Source organism: Ambystoma mexicanum, chromosome 12 (assembly GCF_040938575.1).
Source record: "Ambystoma mexicanum isolate Mex_15411 chromosome 12, UKY_AmexF1_1, whole genome shotgun sequence".
Taxonomy (NCBI): domain Eukaryota; kingdom Metazoa; phylum Chordata; class Amphibia; order Caudata; family Ambystomatidae; genus Ambystoma; species Ambystoma mexicanum.
The window spans coordinates 680,072,479-680,096,340 of NC_090936.1; the positions used below are offsets into that span (position 1 = coordinate 680,072,479).

Here is a 23,862-nt window from a genome sequence, read left to right on the forward strand (position 1 = left end):
TTGCAGCAGTAGCGGCACACCTGCAGAGAAAGTCAATCCGAGTATACCCTTATATGGACGACTGGCTAATTACTGGGGAATCTCCTGAAATATGCAAACATAATACTCAAAAGACAATAGACCTTCTTTTCAATCTGGGCTACTAAATCAACGAAAAGAAATCAAGCCTAGTCCCCAGCCAAATAAAACAATTTCTAGGGGCTATTCTAAAGACAAAGGAGGAGCTGGCTTTCCCCTCAAACGACACAGTACAAAACATGCTGTTGCAAGTACTTCACTACAAGGTTGTTCGCCAGATAACTGTACGCAAAGCAATGCGCTTGGTCGGGATGAAGGACTCATGCATTCACTTGGTTCCACACGCGTGCCTGTGACCAATGCAGGAATGATTAGCAAAACGATGGTCTCAGGCAAGCGGTCAGTGGGACGATCTAGTAGTTTCACTAACCCTGGTACAGGCTCTTCGCTGGTGGTCCAGTGACAACCTGCTAAGTGGAAACCCCTCTGTGTACAGACACCTCACTCGCCGGATGTGGGGGGGGGCTCACTTCCTTCACCACATAGCCCACAGCCAGTGGACACATGCTACTTACTGTCATGACCTTTGCCCCTGGCCCTCACTGGCAAGTCAGCCTTCCAGTTAGGGCCAGGTCAAATGCCTTAAAACCTCATCCAAGACTCTCTTGGAGGTAGTCCTGGCGCCTTTGGCTCCAGGCTCATAACCATCACGAAGGCCAACATTAGAATGGGACTATTTACTTGGGACTATTTAACTTGGAGGGGGGCGGGGGTCAGCCAACATGGAGGCACACACATAGCTCAGTTACAAGGAACTGAGCTATGCGGTCTAGTCTTTTGGGTGTGGCAGGCCTGGGACTACTTTACCTGGACTACTTTGGGTGTGGCAGGCCTGGGACTATTTTACCTGGACTACTTTACCTGCAACTATTTAAACCACACCCAAACAGCAGCACATGCTTTGCGTTATTCTGCTGTGGGCAGCGTAACGCTCACCGTGTCCAGTTCTTTGATGCCGGCTTACCTGAAACCAAGGACCTGCAGAGAGAGAAAGAACACTATGAAACTTACCTGGAACAGTATCCTGTCTTCAATCCATCGCTGACTTCAGTTCCACCCACCTGAAGGTACGAACTCCATCATCCGGCACTGCATGCATCCTGGAATACCATAACCTGGAAAGGAGAGAAAGAAAGACGGCATTAGTAAGCGTTTACTCACGTTTCCTCCCGAATGAATAAAGCCACACAATTCTTAACTGGGTAGTCTTCTCCTGGTCAGTATCATTGCTGGAACATTACAGCGCACAGCGAGGAACATCACAACTTGCAAGGAGAGAAAAGACACAGGTTAGCAATATAAAAGGCCAAGCAGGCCTGGATTCTCACAGGGGGCTTGCACCAGTGAAGTAACTTGGTAGCTGCTCGCCCCCCACATCTACGCACCCCTGCCACGAGGAGCAGGACGGAGAATCCACCTTTTACAATATTAAGGTGAGGAGAAGGCCCAAGGGGGAGGAAGAAGTTGAGGCCAAGGGAGGTGTGAAAACATAAAGACAATCTGGTATTGAATCCAGCTCTGCTATATTGCAGACCCATCTTTAACCAGAGTCCTTACCAAGAGACCGGAAGAGGGTTCACAAGTGCAAATCATCCAACCAGGGCTGGGTGGCGTCCCCGTGGATACCAGGTGAGCGTAACACTTACTGCCCAAAGACATATCAAATTCCTAGAACTCTTGGCAGTCCTCAAGGCTCTTTAGGCATTTCAGCAACATCTTACAGGCCAAACAGTGCAGGTCCTCACAGACAGCACCACTGCCATGTTCTACCTGAAAAAGCAAGGAGGCACACTCTTTGTGTCCAAGCTATCCCAAAAGATATGGAAGTGGGCACTCAAGCGGAGCATGTTCCTAACCTCTCAACGTGTTTCAGAGGAACTCCATTCTCTGGCAGACACTCTAAGCAGATACCCTCTACCAGAAGAACACAAGTGGCAACTCGACAGATATCCTAGACAGAATATTCTCACAATGGGGTCACCCCCCATCAGACTTTTTTGCCACAAACCTAAATGCACAATGCCCAGACTTCACGTCCAGGTTTCCCCAACCAGGGTCCAAGGGGAATGCCCTGTGGATGAACTGGTCAGGGAAATGTACTTATGCTTTTCCACCCCACCACACCTGAGCAAAATAGTGCACAAGATGCACCAGGAAAAAGTAACTCTAATCCTGGTTGCTCCTATGTGGGCGAGACAACCTTGGTTTCCACATATGCTCAAACTGGCGATGTGCCACCCAAAGAAGCTCCCGTGCCCATACAACATGCTAACCCAATGCAAGGGAGCATCTCTCCATCCGCGCCCTTAATCTATGAACTTGCCAGCTTGGCTCCTGAAGTCATGGAATTTGGCTACTTGAATCTTCCACAAAGATGTATGTATATCCTAAAAGTGGCACGAAAATTCAACATCAGACACTGCTATTTCAATAAGTGGAAGAGATTTGTGTTATGGTGCATGTCACAAACACTAAACGCAAGAGAACGTTCCTAGCTAAAATTCGTCATTACATGCTTTACCTACTAGACTCTGGCCTAGTATTCAACTCCATCAAAGTGCATCTGGTGGAAAGTTCCTGTCATTAAAGCATTCATGAAAGGGGTAAAGAGACTATACCACCTTAATTTCCAACCCTCTACTGGTTTGGGATCGTAATGTTGTGCTCTCCAAGCTCATGGGTCCACCCTAGGGCAGCCTAAAACATTGGACCTATAAGACTGCATTCCGAGTAGTTATCTCTAAGACGAGTCAGTGAGCTACAGGCTTTGTCCATACAAGACCATTACTTCATAATACACAAGGACATAGTTGTGCTCCGAACACATCCTAGGTTCTCACCCAATTGCATTTGAAATTTCCATGTTCAATCAATCCATAGAACTGCTTATCTTATTTCAAAATCCATCTAACTCAGTAGAAAGAAGCTTCCATACACTTGATGCATGGAGGGCGGTTGTGTACTATGTGAACAAAACTAAACCTCTAAGGAAAACAGACCAACTCTTTGTTTCCGTAGCACCTGGAAGAGAAGGTGATCACGTAAGAACGCCATCTCCACATGGATAGTCAAGTGCATACAGCTCTGCCATTCCCTATCCAAGAATGTTTTACCTTTCACCCCTAGGGCTCACTCTACCGGGGGTACAGGAGCTACCTTAGCTTTCATTGCAAACGTCCCTCTAGACGCTATTTGCAAAGCTGCTACATGGAGTTCCATTCACATGTTCCACTCAGCATTATTGCATTGATACACACTCTAAAGCAGATTCACAGGTCCTAGCGGGGACAAACGGTCCTAAAACATCTCTTTGCAGCTGTACCTTTTCACTTCCCACCTCCTTCTCCAGATACTGCTTACTAATCTATGCAGATCCACAAGCTCCAGAAGGGATACATTACTCACCGTAATCGTATTTCTGGTGCTGGTATCTGCTTAGAAACAAATGTGCCCACCCTTTCTCCCCTTCTGGAGTAGAAGGGGCATAGATGTTTTCTGGGTTTTCACTGTTTCTGCTTCATCACATCTGTACTCGCGCTACACTACATGCAACCTCATGTCAGAAACAAACAACCTGAGGTACCTTTGATGCATTAAGGTCCATGGGTACAGTACACGTCACACTAGGGATAGTATTCCTAACACGCTCTGTCGACGTCCGCTTTCGAGTTTCGAAAACAAATCTTGTAATACTCTGCAACTACCACTATTTGTCGGACTATGCAGAGCATGCGATCTAAGCAGATACAATCACCAGAGATACGATTGCAGTGAGTAATGTATCCCATTGCAGGGCCTGTGTAAGCGGCCATGTAGATGTGGTTAAGTTGCTCAACCCATAGGAAGAGCACTTTTTGGGTGGCTTATAACTTTGCACCCCCTTGGCGAATCCTCACAAAACTTTGCAAAAAACAGTATATGGCCCTGTCAGATTGATTCTGCAAAGTTTGGTGAGGTTTCGTTAAGTGGTGGCAAAGTTATAGGGTGGTCCCAAAATGTGTGGTTTTTCCCGTAGACACAATGGAAAACAATATTTCCTCATGCCTACAGCCAAAACTGCTGGATGGATTTTCACCATATTTATGGCAGGAGCATGGATTGGTCCTGAAAGTGTGCTTTTGTAAATGTGGTGTAAATCCACCCAGTAGTTTATTTTAAAATGACCAACAAGTAGGTAAAAAAAATGAGTGATATCTGGGTTCGGTCCGCAAACTCAATTCACTGTTTAGTCCACGGACAGGCCTTCGATTGGCCCGGAGGGCGGCATGATGTCTACGGACATCGGGCGCGCTCGCTGATTGGATGGTGAAAAGCGTGAAGTACATCAGATTTTTGGAAACACCCACCATGTTGGATTCGCCGACAGCACCCTTTGGCCGCGAACATTGCGGTAAAAGCATATTGAAAAACACAACATCGCACTTGTCAAACATATTAAACAATCTTTCGCGAGATGAGGGGTGATGAGTATGGGAGCGGATATGGCTTTAAAAAGCCAAAAAACAGGCGTTATTTGTCACCTATGTCCGCAAACAGTTCAGGGACATCTATGCTCATTTGTGCATTACAGGATTGGTGAAAAGCAGTTTATGGATTTCTTACAACTTTGGCACCACTCAATGAAACTGCATGACATTTTCGGAATTTCATTCTAGACTCGCTTCTGAATGGTTATGTAAAGTGTGGTGCTGTACTGTCAAGAGGGAACAAAATTAGAGGGGGGTCCCAAAATATTGTAAAGGATTATAAATTTGCCTTTTGATGAATCTGCACAGAGGTTTGCTAAAATATTATAAATCTAGACAAATGTTTCTTCAAAGTTTGGTGGGAATTTTAAAAGAGGGGGCTAAATTAGAGGGGGGTCTCCACATTTTTAGATGGCTTATAACTTTGTTGCTGTTTGACGAATCTGGACAAAAGTTTTCAGAAAGATCAGAGACCCAACCTTGAATGTTTGTGCAAAGTCTGAATGGATTTTGTCTAGTGGGGGATAAGTTATATGACTATTGTATGTACATACATTTTGCCACTTTTGAAAAAATAAAACGTGGGTGGATTTCCTGCAAACTCGTGTGAGTTAGGTGACTGAGGTATATCCTGTGGCCGTGGGCAGTGGACAGATTGTCCGTGTCATGGCATAAGGTCATGACCTGGACAATCTGGCTACTGGCCATGACCGCAAGGGACTGCCAATGGGAATAAAGTGGCCATGTCCACCAGCGAAAGGCTACGTAGTAAGGCTTTTTGAAATTGGGTTAGATTTGAAAGGGAAATAAAATGTGCCTGTGGTAATATGGTTGCAGGGTTCTCGCTTTGCCTTCTGCAGGCCACCATGGAAAGGTAAGAAGGGCTCTGTACTGAGCACCGCCGTCCCTTTCCATGTTGGCCATCTTGGAAAAGGATTTTCCTTCTTACAGTGGGACGCTGCGGGCACCAGAGCCTTTGAATTGCCTCTGCCAACTGGTGCAGTATTACGAAGGGACAACCTACGTTCACTGGAACAGCAACTTAATACTTCACTCTCTACTTATATATGATCAGGAGCTCAGGCACCGTTTGAATGCAGCGCTTTTTATAATGACCACAAGCACCCTGACTTGATACCAGCAGGCTGACAATTGTGTGGTCTATTGGCCCTGCCTTGAAAAGGACCAAATCGGTCAAAACACGTGTTGGCAATTTTTTGGGCCTACCCCTCTGAATTGAATTGACGATAAATGTGCTTTTGGATTTACCAAACTACACTGTAGTAAATTTTGTATGTTTGTGGGACAGCGCTTTTTTGCCACAGGTCATCATTTCATTTATTTCATAGGGTTGGGTAACCCTTGATCTGGCGGCTAAGCAGCAGTCCAAGGATCATCAAAAAACAATATGCTTTATTACCTACCCTGGGATTAGCACTCTGATACCCGGATACCCAAACACTATCTCACGCATGGTTCCTAAACGTACCTTTTTTTTGTTGTTGTTTTATTTTGTTTTTTTTTGGGCAGGAGAAGTTAGAACGTAAGGTGGGGAAGGAAATGAGGGAAGAGGCACCGAGCACTAATATGGAGGGGTAGGTGGACAGGGGAGATGTTGCCACGTGTGTTACATCTAACGTAGGAGGCAGGGTTTGTCATGCTCCTTGATTACAGCTTCGAAAGCAATTTGAAATTACTCCCCCCGGCAGAGTGGTGTGTTTCTGTATGTATAGAGGACTGTTGTCTTCGAAAGATATGGATCAACAGCCTCTTTTATTGCTTGTAAGGTAGATGGTGGGATTGTGTGTCCCACAGAAGTAGGCTGTGTGGTTACAGTATTGGATGAGGAAGATCAGGTGGAGGAAGCCAGCCTACTACTTGCTAAGAAAGAAACAGCCTTTCTGAGAGCATTGCAGTGGTTGGATTGGATGTGGCGGCGCATGGAGGTGCACTATGCATTTCACTTTGTTAGCTTTAGCCTTTGGTACATTGCCAGCAGTGGTAAAGAACTGCCACATCCATGATTCTCTATTGGTGCTACTGGTAGGCACTTTCTCTACCTCATCTTCTTGGTCCTGTTCATTGCCTTTGGAAGTACTGCACTTTTTTTTATTGTGTAGGTCCTCCAGCTGGTGGTGGCTCTTGGGGAGGAGGGATGGCAATAGCTGATGCCATTTTTAAGATAGCAGTTTTGCTAATATTCTTCCAAGTATGTGCTCTGTGCTAGATTGTTAATGGATAATGAGTAAGATTAGGTGTAGGAGCTGTAGAAGGGTACATTTTGAGCTTGAAAGTTGCTATATCAGCAGAAAGTGCAGTTCCGAACTGTCCGCGAAGCACAGACCCGATCGTGAAGTGCGGACGCATTGGCAAACACTTCATCATGTTGCGGGCCCGTGGTCATGTGACACTGCCCATAAAGTCTGTGATGACGTCAGACATTCGCAGACGATGACGAATGCAATAACAGTGCAAAATGTTTGAAAAAGTGTATAGAAGTGTTCAAAATGATACTATAAGTTGGGAAATGGCAGGGCTTTAAGGTGAAACTTTGTAATTCGGACAAAAAATGCTATATTGAGGTAAGTATGATATTAGTAAGTTGTAGCAAATGAAATTCACTGAAAAAACTTTAAGGAACGTTCTGTTTAAATTGTACTAATAAAAACTTTAAATGGATGTTATGGTTACATTAAAACAAAAAAAAATCAGAAAATCATCAGTTATGGTAAGCTAAGCAACTATAACTCAAGCCATCACTGTGCACTGCTAAGACTAACACCCAGGACTTCAAAGATGACATCACAAAACGTGCCTTGAACAAAGTTTTTTCAGTAAATAAAAAATATATATTATATATATATATATATCACAAACCTTACTCCAAAATGCGGGTGTCTCTCTACAATCGGTGGGTGCTCAAGGACTCGGTTAGAGGAGACCGTTTAAACATCAACAACATGTAGCACTCAGTTCACTGTTTTTAATTATTGGTATTCGGCGCCAGGCCCTGTGAAAGCCCCTACCCACCCCCTGTTGCCTGCTCCCACCCCGCGCACTCTTCCTGTTTGCCCGCGCCCGCCCGCTCTCCCCGACCCGCCCACCCCCGCTCTCATTGGTCCTCGGACCGTGTTGCTTGGAATCCAGGCACCCAACACACTTTCACCAGCTCCATTTGCATCGGAGATCGGTGAGCGCCAGGCCCCTCTTGGAGAGCCTTTTTAAATTATTGGTACTCTACCTCAGGCCCTGTGAAAGCCCCTACCCCCACCCCCTGTTGCCTCCTCCCACCCAGCACTCTCTTCCTGGTTGCCCGCGCCCTCCCGCCCTCCTCAACACCTCCTACTCCTCTCCTGAGACCTCCTTTTGGCCCTTTCTCAAATTTAAAATAAGTGCGCCTGAACACCCATGTGGCCGCATCCCCCAGCACTCCCCTTCTGGCCTCGCCTGTAGCCGCCGCTTCCCCAGCCTGCCCACTGCCCCGATTGGCTGAGCCAATACTGACCCTCCCAGGGCAGCCCTCTGCCCGGCAGCCCCACTGCTAAGGACCCCAAGGCGAAGGATGGCTCCTGATCGTATCTGCAGGTATCCGCAGGAGAAGCAAGAAACCACCAACAAGAAAGTGTGGCAAGGGCGGGGTCTGAAGCAATTACTTCATGCCATACTACCCTACCACTCAACCCTAGAAGCGAAACTGTTGTAAACTATTCCATCTGTGGTGTAGTTGCATTTAGAAAGCGTCCCTAATCGCATATCTGTGGTATAATTGCATTTAGAAAGTTTCCCTAATAGCGTATCTGTGGTGTAGTTACATTTAGAAAGGGTCCCTAATAGCATATCTGTGGTGTAATTGCATTTAGAAATGCAATTACATATTTAGAAAGTCAGCCTAATAGCATTTCAAAGGGATTGTGTCCTCCAACGTATTCCTTAGCTTGATAGATTACATTCCAGCTTGCTGGCCTCAGAAATCTTTTCCAATAGAGGGCGCTGCGCCTCGACGTCCCTCGAGCTGGTGTCCCTCGACAGCGTCTGTCTTTGCGCCGACGTCATCATGCGTATAAATAGACTCACGCAGCGGCGGTTGCTCACTTCGGTTTTTCCGCGCTTCGTGGGCCTCGGAATCGTGTTGCTCAGTTCTTTCTTCAAGAAGATTCAACTTATTCTTCGAAGATATCCTCTTTATTTGATGGCTTCCTCATCCTAACCGTCGACACCACGGTCCGGCTTCAAAAAGGGTCGTGATTGTGGGAGGAAAATGTCGTTGACGGATACTCACAGGATCTGTTTGTGGTGCCTGGGATCGGAGCATCACTGTTCGAAATGCGAGGACTGTATGTCCATGATGGCGAAAGCCTTGAAGGAGCGTAAGGGGAAGCTTTAAAGAGGTAAGACTTTTAACACTTCAACTCCCTTGAAAGTTTCTTCGGCAGAGTCTAGACATTCGTCTCCTCGCCGTCACAGGAAACTTTCTCGTTCAAGGTCTCAAAGCGGTTCCCATCAGTCTTAGAGATCGAAACACTCTAAGAACAGGCGTCGTAGATCTCCCTCTTCTTCGTCTTCTTCTGTCTCCCCGGAAAGGGTCACCTGCCCCACGAAACACAGCTCTCCAGCTAAGTGGGAGGAATCCTGTAAGAAAATGCTTAGCGTCTTTGAGAAAGCGGCCTCGAACCCCTCGGAGACGGCTAAAGGTGATACCCTGGGTGAAAGACCCAAAAGATCAAAACACAGCGAGTCGTTGCACCCGGCGAAAGAAACTACCCGGGAGCATCATGAACCCTCGAGTAAAGGCAGTAAATCCGCGTCATCGATGCCTTTGTCGAAGGTTTCTTCGACTCATAAATCGGTTGCATCGACACCGTCGTCGACGCCGATAAAAGACACACCTACAGCTGTCACTACATCTCAGACAGTAGAGGTGTCGAGGACCTCGACCATTACCTTGAGGATGCCGTCGACAACCTCGACGACTCCGAGTAGGATTCAGATCCTCTCGAGTACTTCGAGGCCTCTCTAACTTTTTCGACGCCCTTTTCAGGTTTGTCAAAGCCTTTGACTTCCATGTCGACAACTTCGACATTTTCTCAACCGGTGACAACCAATTTGGCCCCCTCTGCTCTAGAAATGGGTTTTAAACCATACCCTAAGTCTGATTACTTTAGAGCTTTGTCCTCTATATTTGAAGAAGGGGAGGATTCTGACAATGAGAGACCTTTTGGTTTACAAAGGACCACACCACCTATACCAGAGGAATCTATCTCTGAAGAGAACAGGTTAAAACATCTTCAAGACTCTTTACATGAAGCAAGTGGTTTAGATACTTCCCCAGAAGTAGAGTTTGCTAAACCAGACCCTGGGGAGCATGCTGAGACCCTTTATAGGGTTCTGATGGCAAGAATAATAGAAATTCATGGGGTGGTCTACACCTACACCCTCTTTTCAGCAGGACGACCTTACTAACATTTTAGTTAAAGGTCCATAGGAAGATCCTGTTGTTCCTTTTCATACTGCTCTGCAAAGAAAGATTTCTGCTAATTGGGACAACCCTGAAGTATCTCTGCAGTTAACAAGAAACTATCTGCCAAATACAGGGTATCTGCTGCAGATCCTGAATACTTGAGCAAACATCCAACTCCAGAGAGTTTGGTTGTACAAGCAGCAACTTCATCAAATAGTAGATCTGCATACCCTACTATTCCAAAGGACAGGGACGATAAAAGATTTGATGCTATGTCAAAAAAAGTATTTTCGACATGTAGCATGGCGCTTAAATCTATTAACGCCACTTGCACGCTTGCAAGATTGGGAGTGTGCTTCATCTGCGGCTGACTGTCTCCCAGAAGGAGAGGAAAGGGAAGCATTTTTAAACATTATCAAAGATGGGAAAGATGCAATGTGCGAGTCCCTTCAAACTGGCATTGATTCTGCTGACAGTATCAGCAGGGCCATGGTGGCAAGTACCACAATCCGCAGATTTGCATGGTTGCGAAAGTCTGGTTTTGCCCCAGATGTACAAGCCAGACTTTTGAACATGCCCTTTGACGGCACTTCTTTATTTGGTAAGAAGGCTGATGACAGCCTGGAGAAGTTACAAACATCCAAGGCAGCAGCCAAATCTCTTGGGGCTGCAATCTGACAGACTCCGAATTGCCCCTCAGGAACCTCCTGGAGAGGTAGGTCCTTTCGCTTTTACTCCGCATTCGGAAAAGGCAGAGGACAGCCAGCTCAAAGGGGCCAGAAATGATTCACCCGTGGTGGACGGGGAAAAGGTACAACAACCGCAGCAGCAGGTGCCGCTTTACCCTCGGCATCTGCGTCAGCCGCTTCTAAACCCCTCTGAGGTCTCCCCTCACAAGACACCAGTAGGGGGCAGGTTAACTCAACATCTGGCAGAATGGCAGGCTATTACATCAGATGCTTGGGCATTGGAAACAGTTGCCCAAGGTTACTGCCTGCCCTTCCTACACACCCCTCAGAGTCATTCACCCGGGAACAAATCTTTGAAGTTTCCAGACCCGCTCCTTATGCAGGAGATTGTAGACCTGCTAGAGAAAGGTGCCATAGACCCGGTACCTGTAGCGGAGAGGAACAAGGGTTGGTAGTCTCCCTACTTCCTAGTTCCAAAGAAGGACAGAGGACTGAGACCCATCTTGGACTTAAGGGAAAACAAATTCCTCAGTAAAGACAAATTTAAGATGGTAACCCTTTCTCAGATCCTCCAGGCCCTCCAGCTTCAGGACTGGTTGGTATCTCTGGACCTTCAGGATGCTTATTTCCATGTGCCAATCCATCTCAAACACAGGAAATACCTGAGGTTCGCAATTGGTAACTCTCACTATCAATATCGAGTCCTGCCATTTGGGCTGACCTCTGCCCCGAGGGTCTTCACCAACCTAATGTCTGTAGTGGCTGCAAGTCTTAGGAGGGAAGGGATCCACGTCTACCCCTACCTGGACGATTGGTTGATCAGAGCAGTATCTTTGGGACAAGCTCAGATTCAGCTAGATTATGTCTTCCACTTTCTTCACAAGCTGGGCTTCTCCCTCAACTTAAAGAAGTCTCAGATGATACATCACAGAGACTCCAGTTCATTGGAGCAGTCCTGGACACTTTCCTGGGGAAAGCCTTGCCAACAGAGTTGAGGGCTCAAGATATTCTACAGATGGTCACCAAGTTTCAAAATGCCCAACGTCTACCAGCCTTCGTCTTTTTGAGGTTGCTAGGCCTAATGACATCCTGCATCTTCCTAGTGCCAGAGGCTCGCCTTAGAATGAGATCCCTCCAGTGGGCACTAAGAACCCAATGGTCGCAATTCTCAGGAAGAATGTCAGATCTCCAGTAGTCATGGATGCCTCACTAACAGGGTGGGGAGCCCATGCCAACGACTTGACCATCAGCGGTCGTTGGTCTCCACCGGAGTCCAGACTACACATCAAACTGTTGGAGCTGAGAGCAATCAGACTAGCGTGAAGGCTTTTCTGCCATCTGTACACGGGAAGAATGTCCTAATAATGAAGGACAACACAGTGGCCATGCACTATCTCAACAAAAGAGGAGTAGAATCACTGCCACTGTGCAGAGAGGTGATGCAGCTATGGTTTTGGGCAATTCAAGAAGGAATCTCTCTATCGGCAGTTCACTTAGCCGGAGAGAAGAACTTGACAGCAGACGCTCTGAGCAGGCAGAGCACAGTCTCCCACGAGTGGGAGCTAGCTCAGGAAGTCCTTCAAGAGATCTTCGCCCCTTGGGCAACCCCTCAAGGGGATCTGTTCGCCACCAGTATCAACAGGAATTGCGATCAGTTTTGTTCAAGGGAATTTCCCCCGAGAGGAGCTGTAGGGGACGCGTTCGTAGTAGACTGGCAGTTTCCACTTCTATATGCGTTTCCTCCAGTCCCTGTCATTCCACAGATGATCAGGAGGTTGAGAAGATTCCGGAAGACTATGATTCTAATTGCCCCGGATAGGGCCATGTCCATCTGCCCTCCGATTCATCTTCCGCAAAGAGAGGATCTTCTCGAAGGGAGGTCAGGTTCTCCATCCAGTCATCAGAACCCTCAACCTTCACGCTTGGTTTCTGAAAGGTTGAGATACAAGGATTGGGACCTCCCGGATGACGTCATGGAGGTGTTGCTTTCAGCCAGAAGGCCAGCAACAAAGACTTTATACCGCTGCCGTTGAACAGATTTTGCAGCTGGTGTAGAGAAAAGAATATCGAACCCTTTTCATGCAGTACACCAATGGTGTTATCTTTTTTGCTCTATTTGGCAAATTCAGGTCTTCAAGTTGGTACGATCAAGGGCTACCTCGCAGTGCTGTCAATCTTTAAGCACACTGCGGAGGAGCCATCATATTTCAAATTACCCCTAGTAATCCAATTTCTGAAAGGGTTAACTAATGTCTATCCCCCAAGGCCATTCCAAGTTCCCTTGTGGGACTTAAATCTAGTCTTAAGTTTTCTGATGGGTACTCCTTTTGAACCACTCCATTCTTGTTCATTAAGATTTCTCACCCTTAAAAGAGTCTTCCTAGTGGCTCTAACATCTGCCAGAAGAGTAAGTGAATTACAAGCTCTATCTTGCAAACCTCCTCATACAATTTTTCACAGAAACAAAGTTGTTTTACAAGTGAAGCCTAATTCCCTCCCAAAGGTGGTCTCTGAGTTCCACATCACTCAGAAAATAAGCTTACCTTCATTCTATCCTCCTCCCCATCCAGGGAAAGAGGAAGAGAGGCTACATAGGCTCGATCCAAGGCGTGCCTTGAGTTTTTATATCAACAGACTTGCTAGAATAAGGCAAGCAGACCAACTGTTTGTAGGTTATGCAGGACACAAATTAGGATTGCCAATCACAGACCATTTCAAGATGGATCATTTTAGCCATTCTAGAATGCTACACATTGGCAGGGAAAGAGCCCCTTCAACTCCTTAGGGCTCATTCAACCAAGGGTATCGCAGCCTCTTCGGCTCTCCAAAGAGGGGTACCGATTTGGGACATATGTGCGGCTGCCACATGGTCGTCCGCACATACCTTTACAAAATTCTATAGTCTGGATTCCTCCTCTAGCCAGGAGACAAGATTTGGCAAAGCGGTGTTACATTCTGTTCATTCTTAAAGGGAAATATTCCAATTTTACTCCCACCTCCTCTTTCACACCACTGCTATGGGAGTCTATCAAGATAAGGAATACGTCGGAGGACACAATCCCTTCGAAGAACAAGTTACTTCTTACCTTGTAACGTTCTTTCGATGGGATGTTCCTCCGATGTATTCCTTATCGCTCCTCCCATCTATCCCCGCAGTAAAACTTCCCTTGTAGTTTCAGTTTACGCTCCTTCAAGGTCAATAACCAATTCATGCACAGCTAATTTCAAGCTTCAAAACGGAACTGAGCAACGGCCGCTGCGCAAGTCTATTTATACGCACGTTGGCGCCGAGATGGAGGCTGTTGAGGGACACCAGCTCGAGGGACGTCGACGCGGAGCGCCCTCTACTGGAAAATATTTCCGAGGTCGGCAAGCTGGAATGTAATCTATCAAGATAAGGAATACGTCGGAGGAACATCCCATCGAAAGAACGTTACAAGGTAAGAAGTAACTTTTTGATCTGTGGTTTAGCTGCATTTAGAAAGTCTGCCCACTAGCATATCCGTGGTTTAGTTGCATTTAGAAAGTTTGTCCTATTAGCATACTTGTGGTCTAGTTGCTTTCTGAAAGTCTAAATAGAAACTATGATATAGTTGAATTTAGAAACTTTGAATAATCTCACCCTGTGGTATAGTTGTGTGTGTGTGTGTGTGTGTGTGTGTGTGTGTGTGTGTGTATATATATATATATCACCGTATGGTATTGTGGAATTTTAAAACTGTGATTAATCTCACCATGTGGTTTAGCTGAATTTAGAAACTGTGAATAATCTCACCCGGTGGTATAGTTGAATTTAGAAACTGTGAATAATCTCACCCGGTGGTATAGTTGAACTTAAAGTGCGAATAATCGCTGTTGTACAACTGTACTACAGTTAAAGAGAACGTGAACAATTATCATACGGTGGTATAGTTGAAGTAGGAAGGTGTTAACGAAATCTTCCAACCCCCATCTATATCCCAGTTCAAACTAATCCAAACCATGAGTGCACCCAACCCACCAAGGTTTCCCCAAAATGAGCCTCGCACGCCAGCCTCCCTTCCTGCCAGCCCTTCCTCAAGTCCGCCCTTCCCCAAACCATCCAGCCCTCCACCACATCCCCTAACCATCCCCTATCCAAACACCAAGCCAGAGGGGCATGATGGCAAACCAACCATCCTAAGACCACTGCTCCTCCCATACCCTCCACCCACCCGCCTACTATGATCATACCTGCTCCCCTGACTAATGGCCCGCCTAGCCTCCTAAGCCCACCCAGCCCCGCAACCATCCACCCCTGCTCCCCTCATCAACTCCCACCATCATCCCCCTCCGACCACACTCCTTCCCCTCCCTAAAAATTGCACGCTTCACCCTAGCAAGAACAGTAGCCACTTCCCTTTCCCCCTCCAAACCCCCTACCCTCTCTCACACACCAGCCGCAACAAAAAAAAGAGAAAATGTACCTGGTCTCCCTCAACCTCTCAGTACTCATCGCCACTCCTATCTCGAGCAACCACCTCATCCTCCCAATCTCGATCAGCACCACCCTGCCCCCGCCTCACCCTGCCTGGAACCCCTCTCCCTCGAATTCTCACCAACCAGAACTGAAACTCCTAACCCCCCCAGACCCCACCTTCAAATCCCCCGTCCCAAATCCAATCAACCCATCACATCAGTCCAACCCTTCCCCGCCAAACTCACCAACTCAACTGCCCGCCTACTCTTCCCATCGACCACCAACCACCCCCCTCTGTCTCCCCAGTTTTCACCCTCTCCCCTCCCACCCCCACCTCTGCCACTCCATCATCCTCCTGTACCAAAGTAAATTGCATCCTTTTTAATGCCCAATCTGTAGCAAAAAACAGACACAGCATCTTTGACCTCCTCGCCTCTGATAAACCAGACCTGGTCTTCATCACAGAAACCTGGTTCTCCGACGACTTTGCCCCTATCACCAATGAAGCCTTCCCCCCCAGTCTACCCCCTCATCCCACTGAACCGTCCCTCTAGGGGAGGAGGAATAACAATCGCCTTCAAGTCTCACTTCCACGCCTCAATCATCGACAACCAGCTATCATTCCTTCGTGCGAATCACTCCTCATAAAACTATCCCTCCCCCCCCCCTTTGTTCTCCCACAGCTTCCTAATCATCTACAGACCTGCTGGCTACAACAGACAATCTCAAACAACCTCTGCGACTCTATTGCCACCATCCAACTAAACCATCCCACCCTCACCCTTCTAGGAGTTTTCAACATATGTCTTGACATCCCCAACAACCCTATGACCCACTCTCTGGGATGACCTTAAAAACACTGCAGATTCTGCAGGATGTGCCGCACTAATCCTTCTTGACCTATCTGCCGGCTTCGACACAATCAACCACTCAATCCTCCTTGACCGTCTCCACTCCCTGGGAATCCGTGGAAACGTTCTCAAATGGATAGCATCCTTCCTCAATAAAAGGAACCAAATAACCCTACTCTCCGCCTATGCTTCCCATGCCCGACCAGTCAACACTGGAGTTCCACAAGGAGCATGCCTATCAGCCCTCCTGTTTAACCTCTATAGGTCCACCCTCCCACGAATAATCTGCTCACACAATATCCTGTGCTACAACTACGCTGATGACACACAACTAATCCTAAAACTCCTGAATTCAAATGCCAACTGCAAACCCGACCTCGCTTCCTGCCTCCTCGACAGATCACTGGTTGACCACAAACCACCTCTTGCTAAACCCCTCCAAAACTGAAATCATGGTATGTGGCAACACCGAACTTCTTCCGCACCCGCTACCCTGGCCATCTGCCATGGGCTATTCGCCAACACCCTCTAATTTAGTAAAAACCTTGGATGCACCCTAGACTCAGACCTGACCCTCTCGCTCCAAGTCAACAACGTCTCTAAGTCCTGCCACTAACACTTCAAAACTCTTAGGTGCATTTTTCCATACCTCTCCTTTCCCAACAGACTCTCCGCAGTCCAATCAATTGTTATGTCAAGACTGGACGAGGTAGAGGGGGTTAGCATAGGAGTCCACACGTAACAACTGACTAAACTACAAAGAGCACAAAACGCCGCAGCGGAACTGATACTACCAGCCCTCAAAACTCTGCACTGGCTTCCGGTTGCCCAAAGGGTGACCTTCAAAACCTTATGCATCACTCACCGAGCAATGCATAAAAGCGGACCTCAATATCTTCAATACAAACTAAAACCCTATCATCCTCCACATACTCTAAGATCTAAGATCAAGCTCTGCCGGCCTCCTAGTGATACCAAAAACCAACTGTCAAGTTAGGTGGATCATCATTCTCAGCCGTGGCCCCCACTCTGTGGAACACACTTCCACCCCACATCCAACTCACTGAGGACCCCATGTTTTTCCGCAAACTTATGAAAACATGGCTCTTCCCCTAAAATTGACTCTTAACTCAAACTGGATAACAGTAATTCAATGACCTTAGCCCAAAGCTGCTATATCATAAATAACAATCCAGCATCATGATCCGAGCGAGAAATCTAAAACTAATATCCACTAATGTAAATTCAAACGGATAAACTGAATAGAACGAAGAAGTGGATGAAAGTAGTGAAGTGGATGAAAGGAATAAATTGTATGAATGCAGTGAAGTGGTTGAATTTAAGGAAATGGATGAAATAAATGAAATGAACGAGAGGAATGAAGTGGACGAGAGGAATAAAGTGGACGATAGGATGGAAAGGATGAGTACATGATACAGATGTGAGTGCACGGAATAGAGTGCATTGAACAGATGGCATGGAATGACAGAGTGCATGGAATGAACTGAACGAATGGAATAGATGAATCAAGTGCTTGAGATGGATGTAGTGCGTGAGACGGATGGAGTGCGTGCAACGAATGACATGGGTAGAACGGATAAAGTGGGCGGAGCGGATGAAGAGTGTGTGTGGAGCGGATGGAATGCATGGATCGGACAAAGTGCATTGATCAGAAGCAATGCAAGGAACTGATTGAACAGATAAGAGTGCACAGAACTAAGGGAGTACATGCCACAGATGAATGCATGGAACAGATAGAGGGCATGGAATGGACATTGTGCACGGAACGGGTTGGAGTGCACGGAATGGGTTGGAGTGCACAGAATGGTTGGAGTACATGGAACGGTTGAAGTGCATGGAATAATCACAACAAATGGCGCGGACTCAACGGATGGAGTAGATGCAACGGTTCCAGCGGTGAAACAGATTGAGTGATGGAAAGCATAAAGGAATCTAACTGACAGAACAGTGGGAACGAATGGAACTAACGGAACGGTTTCAACAGATGTAACAGATGGGGTGTATGGAACAGATGGGGGTATATGGAACAGATGGGGTGTATGAAACAAATGGAGTATATGGAATCAGACCCAGTACATGAAACAGATGGAGTGCATGGAACAGATAAAGAGCATGGAATGATGGGAACAAATGGAGTGGATAGAACCGATGGAGCGGATAGAAAGCATGGAGTATATGTTACGGATAGAACTGATGGAGTGCATAAAATGGAGGGAGATCATGGAATGGATAGAATGCATGAAACGGATAAAGGGCATGAAAATGACGAGTACATAGAACCTATGGAATGCATGTGACAGATGAAGTGCATGGGACGGATGGAATGCATGTGACGGTTAGAGTGGATGCAACTAATGGAGTCTATGGAACGGATGGAGTGGATTAAACGGATGAAGTGTGCAGAACGGACGGAGTGGATGGAACAGATGTGTGGAACGGACGGAGTGGATGGAACAGATGGAGTGGATAGAGCAAATGGAGTCGATGAAATGTATGGATGGATGGAACGGATGGACTGGATGGAACAGATGGAATGGATAGAATGGAACGATGAAATCGAGATGGCGGAACGGATTAATAGAACAGATGGAGATGGCCGAACAGCTTATGTAGATGAACGATCGAATGATAGAATGAATGGAATGACTAATAAACCAAATAAAGAACCAGGCGAAATGTGTGAACAGACAAAGCCGATTGAACAGATTCAGTGAATAAAACAGATTGTATAAATGGCTCAGATGTGCGATCGTTCTCAAGCACCTACTGAAAACCACCATATCACACCACGCTTACTCTCTTCTATACACCACCACTCAACTAGAACACAGCAACACTATGACACATTCGGTATAGCTGTTCTCATACCAACACCTGCCACAAACTCCCCGTCATCCTAACTAAACACAGCTGGCTACACACCCGCCAGCCTAGGTGTTCTCCTCAGGCGTAACGCAGCCAGAATCGGTCTGGGTAACACCCTGCCAGAACGAACACATACTCCTGATCTCCCAACAACCACACCTACCGCTAAGAAGCAGCTATCATACGAGTGCCACACCTGCTGCACACATATCCGGTGCTCACACGCACCTTATGACTATCTCTCTCTCTCTACTGACTTGAACTACGGTTCCAGAGGGCGTTCAACCAGCACCTTGAGATCATACCAATGGTACATAAGGCGCTATATAAATGCAAAGTAACATAACATAATATAACTGTTGCTTAATCTTACAACAGCACAAACTGAAAAAATCAAGAAATGTCAGCACGTCCATTTAGTTGCAAAAAACCTCAAATTGTATTCATAAAAATAATAATTAAAATCAGAAACCAAAGTGGACTTACATAGCTGTATATGGCTCTATGGTGAGAAACTAAGGTAGAAATTGGAGAAACATCAATGTGGTAGTAGAAGGACTGGAAAGAGCTCGTTTTAAGCATCTCAACTTGAGGAACAAAACTCGAAGTTACCTGTGGGACCTAGAAAACCACATTTCAGGGCCCTAGGATGCAGTGTTTCTGAGATATATGCATCACGCCAGGGTGAGGCAACGGTGGGGAGAGCGCACAAAAGGTCCCAGTATGCTACAGCACGCCAACTCTCACCTCCCCTCCACATCTGGTCCGGGGTATGTCAGCTAGCCATAGACACCCATTCTAAGTGCAGTTTACTTCAGAGTGCAAAGCAAATCAAGCGATGAGCGACTCGGAACAGGGACCTACATGATCATTGATTTTCAACAATTGATGTGCATTATGGCTGTCTACAGAGCACGTACAGAGTATGGGTACTTTTTGCTAGTGTATGTGTGGGTGTGTGTGTGTTTGTATATATGTGTGTATATATATGTGTGTGTGTATATATATGTATATATATATATATATATATATAATTGCAGCGCAAACTATCACACTTGGAGGTTGCACTCATTGGCGTCAATAAAGTTGCCAAGAAATCAAGCCTCAATTAGCCTGCTAGCCACTTGCTCACATATAATCACAGAGAGGGAGAGAGAGAGAGAGAGAGGGAGAGAGAGAGAGAGAGAGAGAGGTATACATTTCTCAATTTCATTTGATTTCCTTCACAATCACATTTCAATCTGCATTCCTCGAAGTCTTTATTACATGCAACTAAGTTCTTCCACTATACATCTATGAAATGTCTATTGTTTTTCTGGTGTTTTTTTTCTTCTATAATGTACTGGGCTGTTCGGTAATTCCTATTTTTGTGACCTTTGAAAGGTCTGTGAATTGATGGCACTTGAAAATGCACGTCACTTTAGAATGTCAGTTGGTCAGTTTTTCTGTAATCTTTATGGAGCTTGAATGCATTGGGTTTCTCACTTTATTTCCATTCCTTGTCTTGGTTGATGAGAATAACTGATACCTTTCGCGTATGGTCCAAAAGATGATTGCCATTTTAAGTGTACAGGGGCAATCATATATTACATACACACACACACCCTTATGAGATTGGTCTGCCTGGTTAAAGAGGGGAGCAGTCTCAACGCTGCACAGCATGAAGACTGAACAAGTTGACTTTCACTGTAGCAAAAATGTATCAGATACGGTGGAGGTGGTAAATTACCAGACGGCCACAAAGAAGTTTCATTATACACAGGTTAATACTTGAAGTCTAACTCGGAGTATGTTTGCGCTAAATTATGTATGTGAAATGGTGTTATTGTTTTTGCTGCAAGTTGAATGGTTTCTTACACTTTAGTGTAACATGTTCATTTAATCATACTCATGCCATCGTTATTCCTTGCGCTCTTAGACCTACAACTCTATGACTCAATCTTAAAGAACAAGTTCAATTTATTGTATTTACTTGATACACTCCTAGATATGTGTGGAACAGCCTATTACCAATCAATATGATTCGTGTTTGAAACTTAATGCAACTGAGTATCCTCAAATATTTTGAGCCCACTTGCTAGCCCTATAAATAGATTATATCTTTAAATTTGAATGAAATCCATTGTGTTTATAAAGGTACAATAGAACATGCAACTCCAAATAATTGGTTGTGTACGTTAACCAAAGTTCAAATGAAAAACATTATCCACTAAACCAAATTCAAATTGACATTATTGAATTTATCAAATAATATACACATTCATTGTTTGAAACTTAATGTAACTATCAATCATCAAATATTTTCAGCATACGTCTCTTTATTTTGTATATTCAGTTTAAATGTAATTCAATATTTTTTATCCAGTGCAGTTGAGAATATAACTTTAAATAATGATGTACTTTGCCCAAATTTCAAATGGACACCATTGGCCTAAACATATGTCACACCGTGGAGTGTTAACATAGCACAACCACTGTTATGGGTTTCTTATGGGCCTTCATAGTGGAATCCGAGCAGTGTTAAGAGCTGACCAGGAGGGAAATGAACTGAGATTGGAGTGGTCTTTAGCATATAGGTTATAGATCTTTTAACTTGATTTGACCATTTAAGCTGCATGTTGGGAGTGGGTTGTTCTGGATGAAAAGTGGATTTATTTTGAGTGGGATGGTAAGCAAATGAGTTACGGCAACTACAAAATTCCCAATCTCACCAATCCTGGCCCTACTTTTGGGTAATAGAAGGGGGAAAAGAGAGGAATTGCCTGGCAAGTTTAATCAATAACAACATTTGTAGCAGGAGCCCACAGGAGGTTAAAATATGGTTATTGTAATTTGACATTGTTACAGTGTTGTGCTCAATGTACTTGTTGGCTGTAATTTGTTTTTTTTCCACAGTAGAAAGTAACAACAATTACTGCTATTAAATTAAAACAGAACAAGGAAATAAAGTGTTTCCTTTTCAGGCAACACTGCTTATTTACGCATTCTCGTATATATTCTTTTTGTACAAGTATTGCGAACTCTACCTAAGCAATAAATAACAGTCCTAGTGCTAATTGTGTTTGCAGACTCCTAGCCTCAACTGAGCGATTCACTTGTCTGTACAGAATTTACTGATTTCTACAGTGCAAGACCAACCAGCTGAAACATCTATATTTAGGAACATCCTATATAACACATACGCCTTCATTTCTATAACAGTGAAAGAATATTTCATGTTTTGAAATGTTGTAAATAGACCTCTCTCTCTGACATGCAGGCACGCAGGCGGACTACTACACAGATGGAGTTACTTTATGCAGATAATAATGATGTAACCTTGGACATTGGCACTGGAGACAGCATTCTGCATGACCACCTTGCCCCTGTTGTGGAAGTTCGGGAGACTGGGTTAACCAATGAAACTGTTGATATTTCGGCTAGGGAGCTAGAGCTTGCACCAGCACCTGGCAAGATCGGCAGCATGTAAGTTTCACCCTAAAAACGTACAAGCTTTATTTTCGGATGATCTTAAAACATAACACATTGTATCAATATTGCTTCTCAAAATCAGTAATTGCATATATTGTTACATTACCATCACTGTGCCAAATGTGTTGCAGAATATTAACATAACAACATTGAAATTCTCCAGCGTTGAAAACATACATTTAAACAATGGAAAGTGTTTGGTCGGGATCAACAAGAGAACATTGTGCGTCAAAGTTGAATGTCATTAAGAAAATATTTACACAGTTCTGAACATAAATATATTCCTGTAATTGTTTCAATCAAATTGCAAAGTGATTTGAAAGTATACTGTTTACAACCTATTACAACAGTGCTAGATGTAGGTAACATTGGATGTATGTATTACATAGTGGATGCTGTATTGCAGTTATGGTATTGATTCCACAGTTGTACTTGAGCTCTGGAAAGGAGCAGTAATGTAAAATTATTTTGTGACATGTTAACCAGTATATGAATTGAATTAATTGAATTTACTGCATCATGGTCCTGTTGTGCGAACGTCGATTGTGACGGGATCATTTTGTATTTTCAGTAAATTGGGTGGCACTAAGATTCAGAGTTTGGTTTTTGTAAAGTTTCTCTACAAACAGGGCCAAAACACACATCTGCCCTATGCAGGGTTTTACCAGAAATACTGTTGTCAACCCACTCACTCTACTGCCTCTTCCACGCACTCATGCACCCTCATATAGCCCAGCTAGGTTTTGAATCTAGTCACCCACCAAGAGCCCACACTGGTAACCCGCCCCCCCATGTTATTGCTGCCTTTTGTGATGTTTATTGGATGGTCCCTCCTCTTACACTTTACCCAGGCTAACTGTTTATTGGGTCACACACACACACACTTGTACAATAAGCCCATCAGGCCTGCCCATTTCAGAATACTGCCTCCTCCAGCTGCCCCTGAAAGCAGTCGTCTGCTTTAATTGATTCCCTGATAAACCCCACCCCCCACAACCCTCCCCCCGCAGCTCTTGATGTAGCTTCAGATATCGTGCAGCTCCATGTTTTCACAGTTCAAGATAAAGGCCTCTGTAATAAGGGCCAAAATGTTGCTTAGCATATGAACTGATATTTATTTTTACATGTCTAAAGCACACTAAAACCAAGGGCTTCATGGTGCTGTTGCATCACAGGTTGTAAAAGCAGTACATCTTATGTTGGTAGGAAAAAAGATACTCTAGGTGAAGAGCCTAGTTTTCAAGACTTTACAGAAGATCCAGTACGATCGTTCGACTCTTAGGGCGGGTGGTAGTACGTTCCAGAGTTTTGCTGCAATGATCGGGAAGCTCGAACCACCAGCAATGGCTACCAGGCACTGGGTGAGTTTGGTTTATGAGCCCCCAACCATATTAACCACCCCCCCCAGTCACGCCCCCCTCACGCCCCCCCTCCCGGTTCAGCAACAAAGCAACACACTCTGGGACGGCCTGGACGCCACGCACGTACAATGCATAGGATGATAATGCTGTAGCATGGCACGCCG

General features: G+C 45.3%; 1 protein-coding gene across 8 annotated transcripts in view; it reads left to right on the top strand.

The window, feature by feature from the left end:
- The window catches only part of KIF21A (kinesin family member 21A), a 2,335,619-nt gene that overhangs the window by 1,676,578 nt on the left and 635,179 nt on the right, over nt 1-23,862 (top strand). For all 8 annotated transcript variants that reach the window (XM_069629214.1, XM_069629217.1, XM_069629219.1 and 5 more), the window contains one exon: nt 22,126-22,331. In XM_069629214.1, the coding sequence (XP_069485315.1) occupies nt 22,126-22,331 (206 nt within the window). The remainder of the gene's footprint in view (nt 1-22,125; nt 22,332-23,862) is intronic.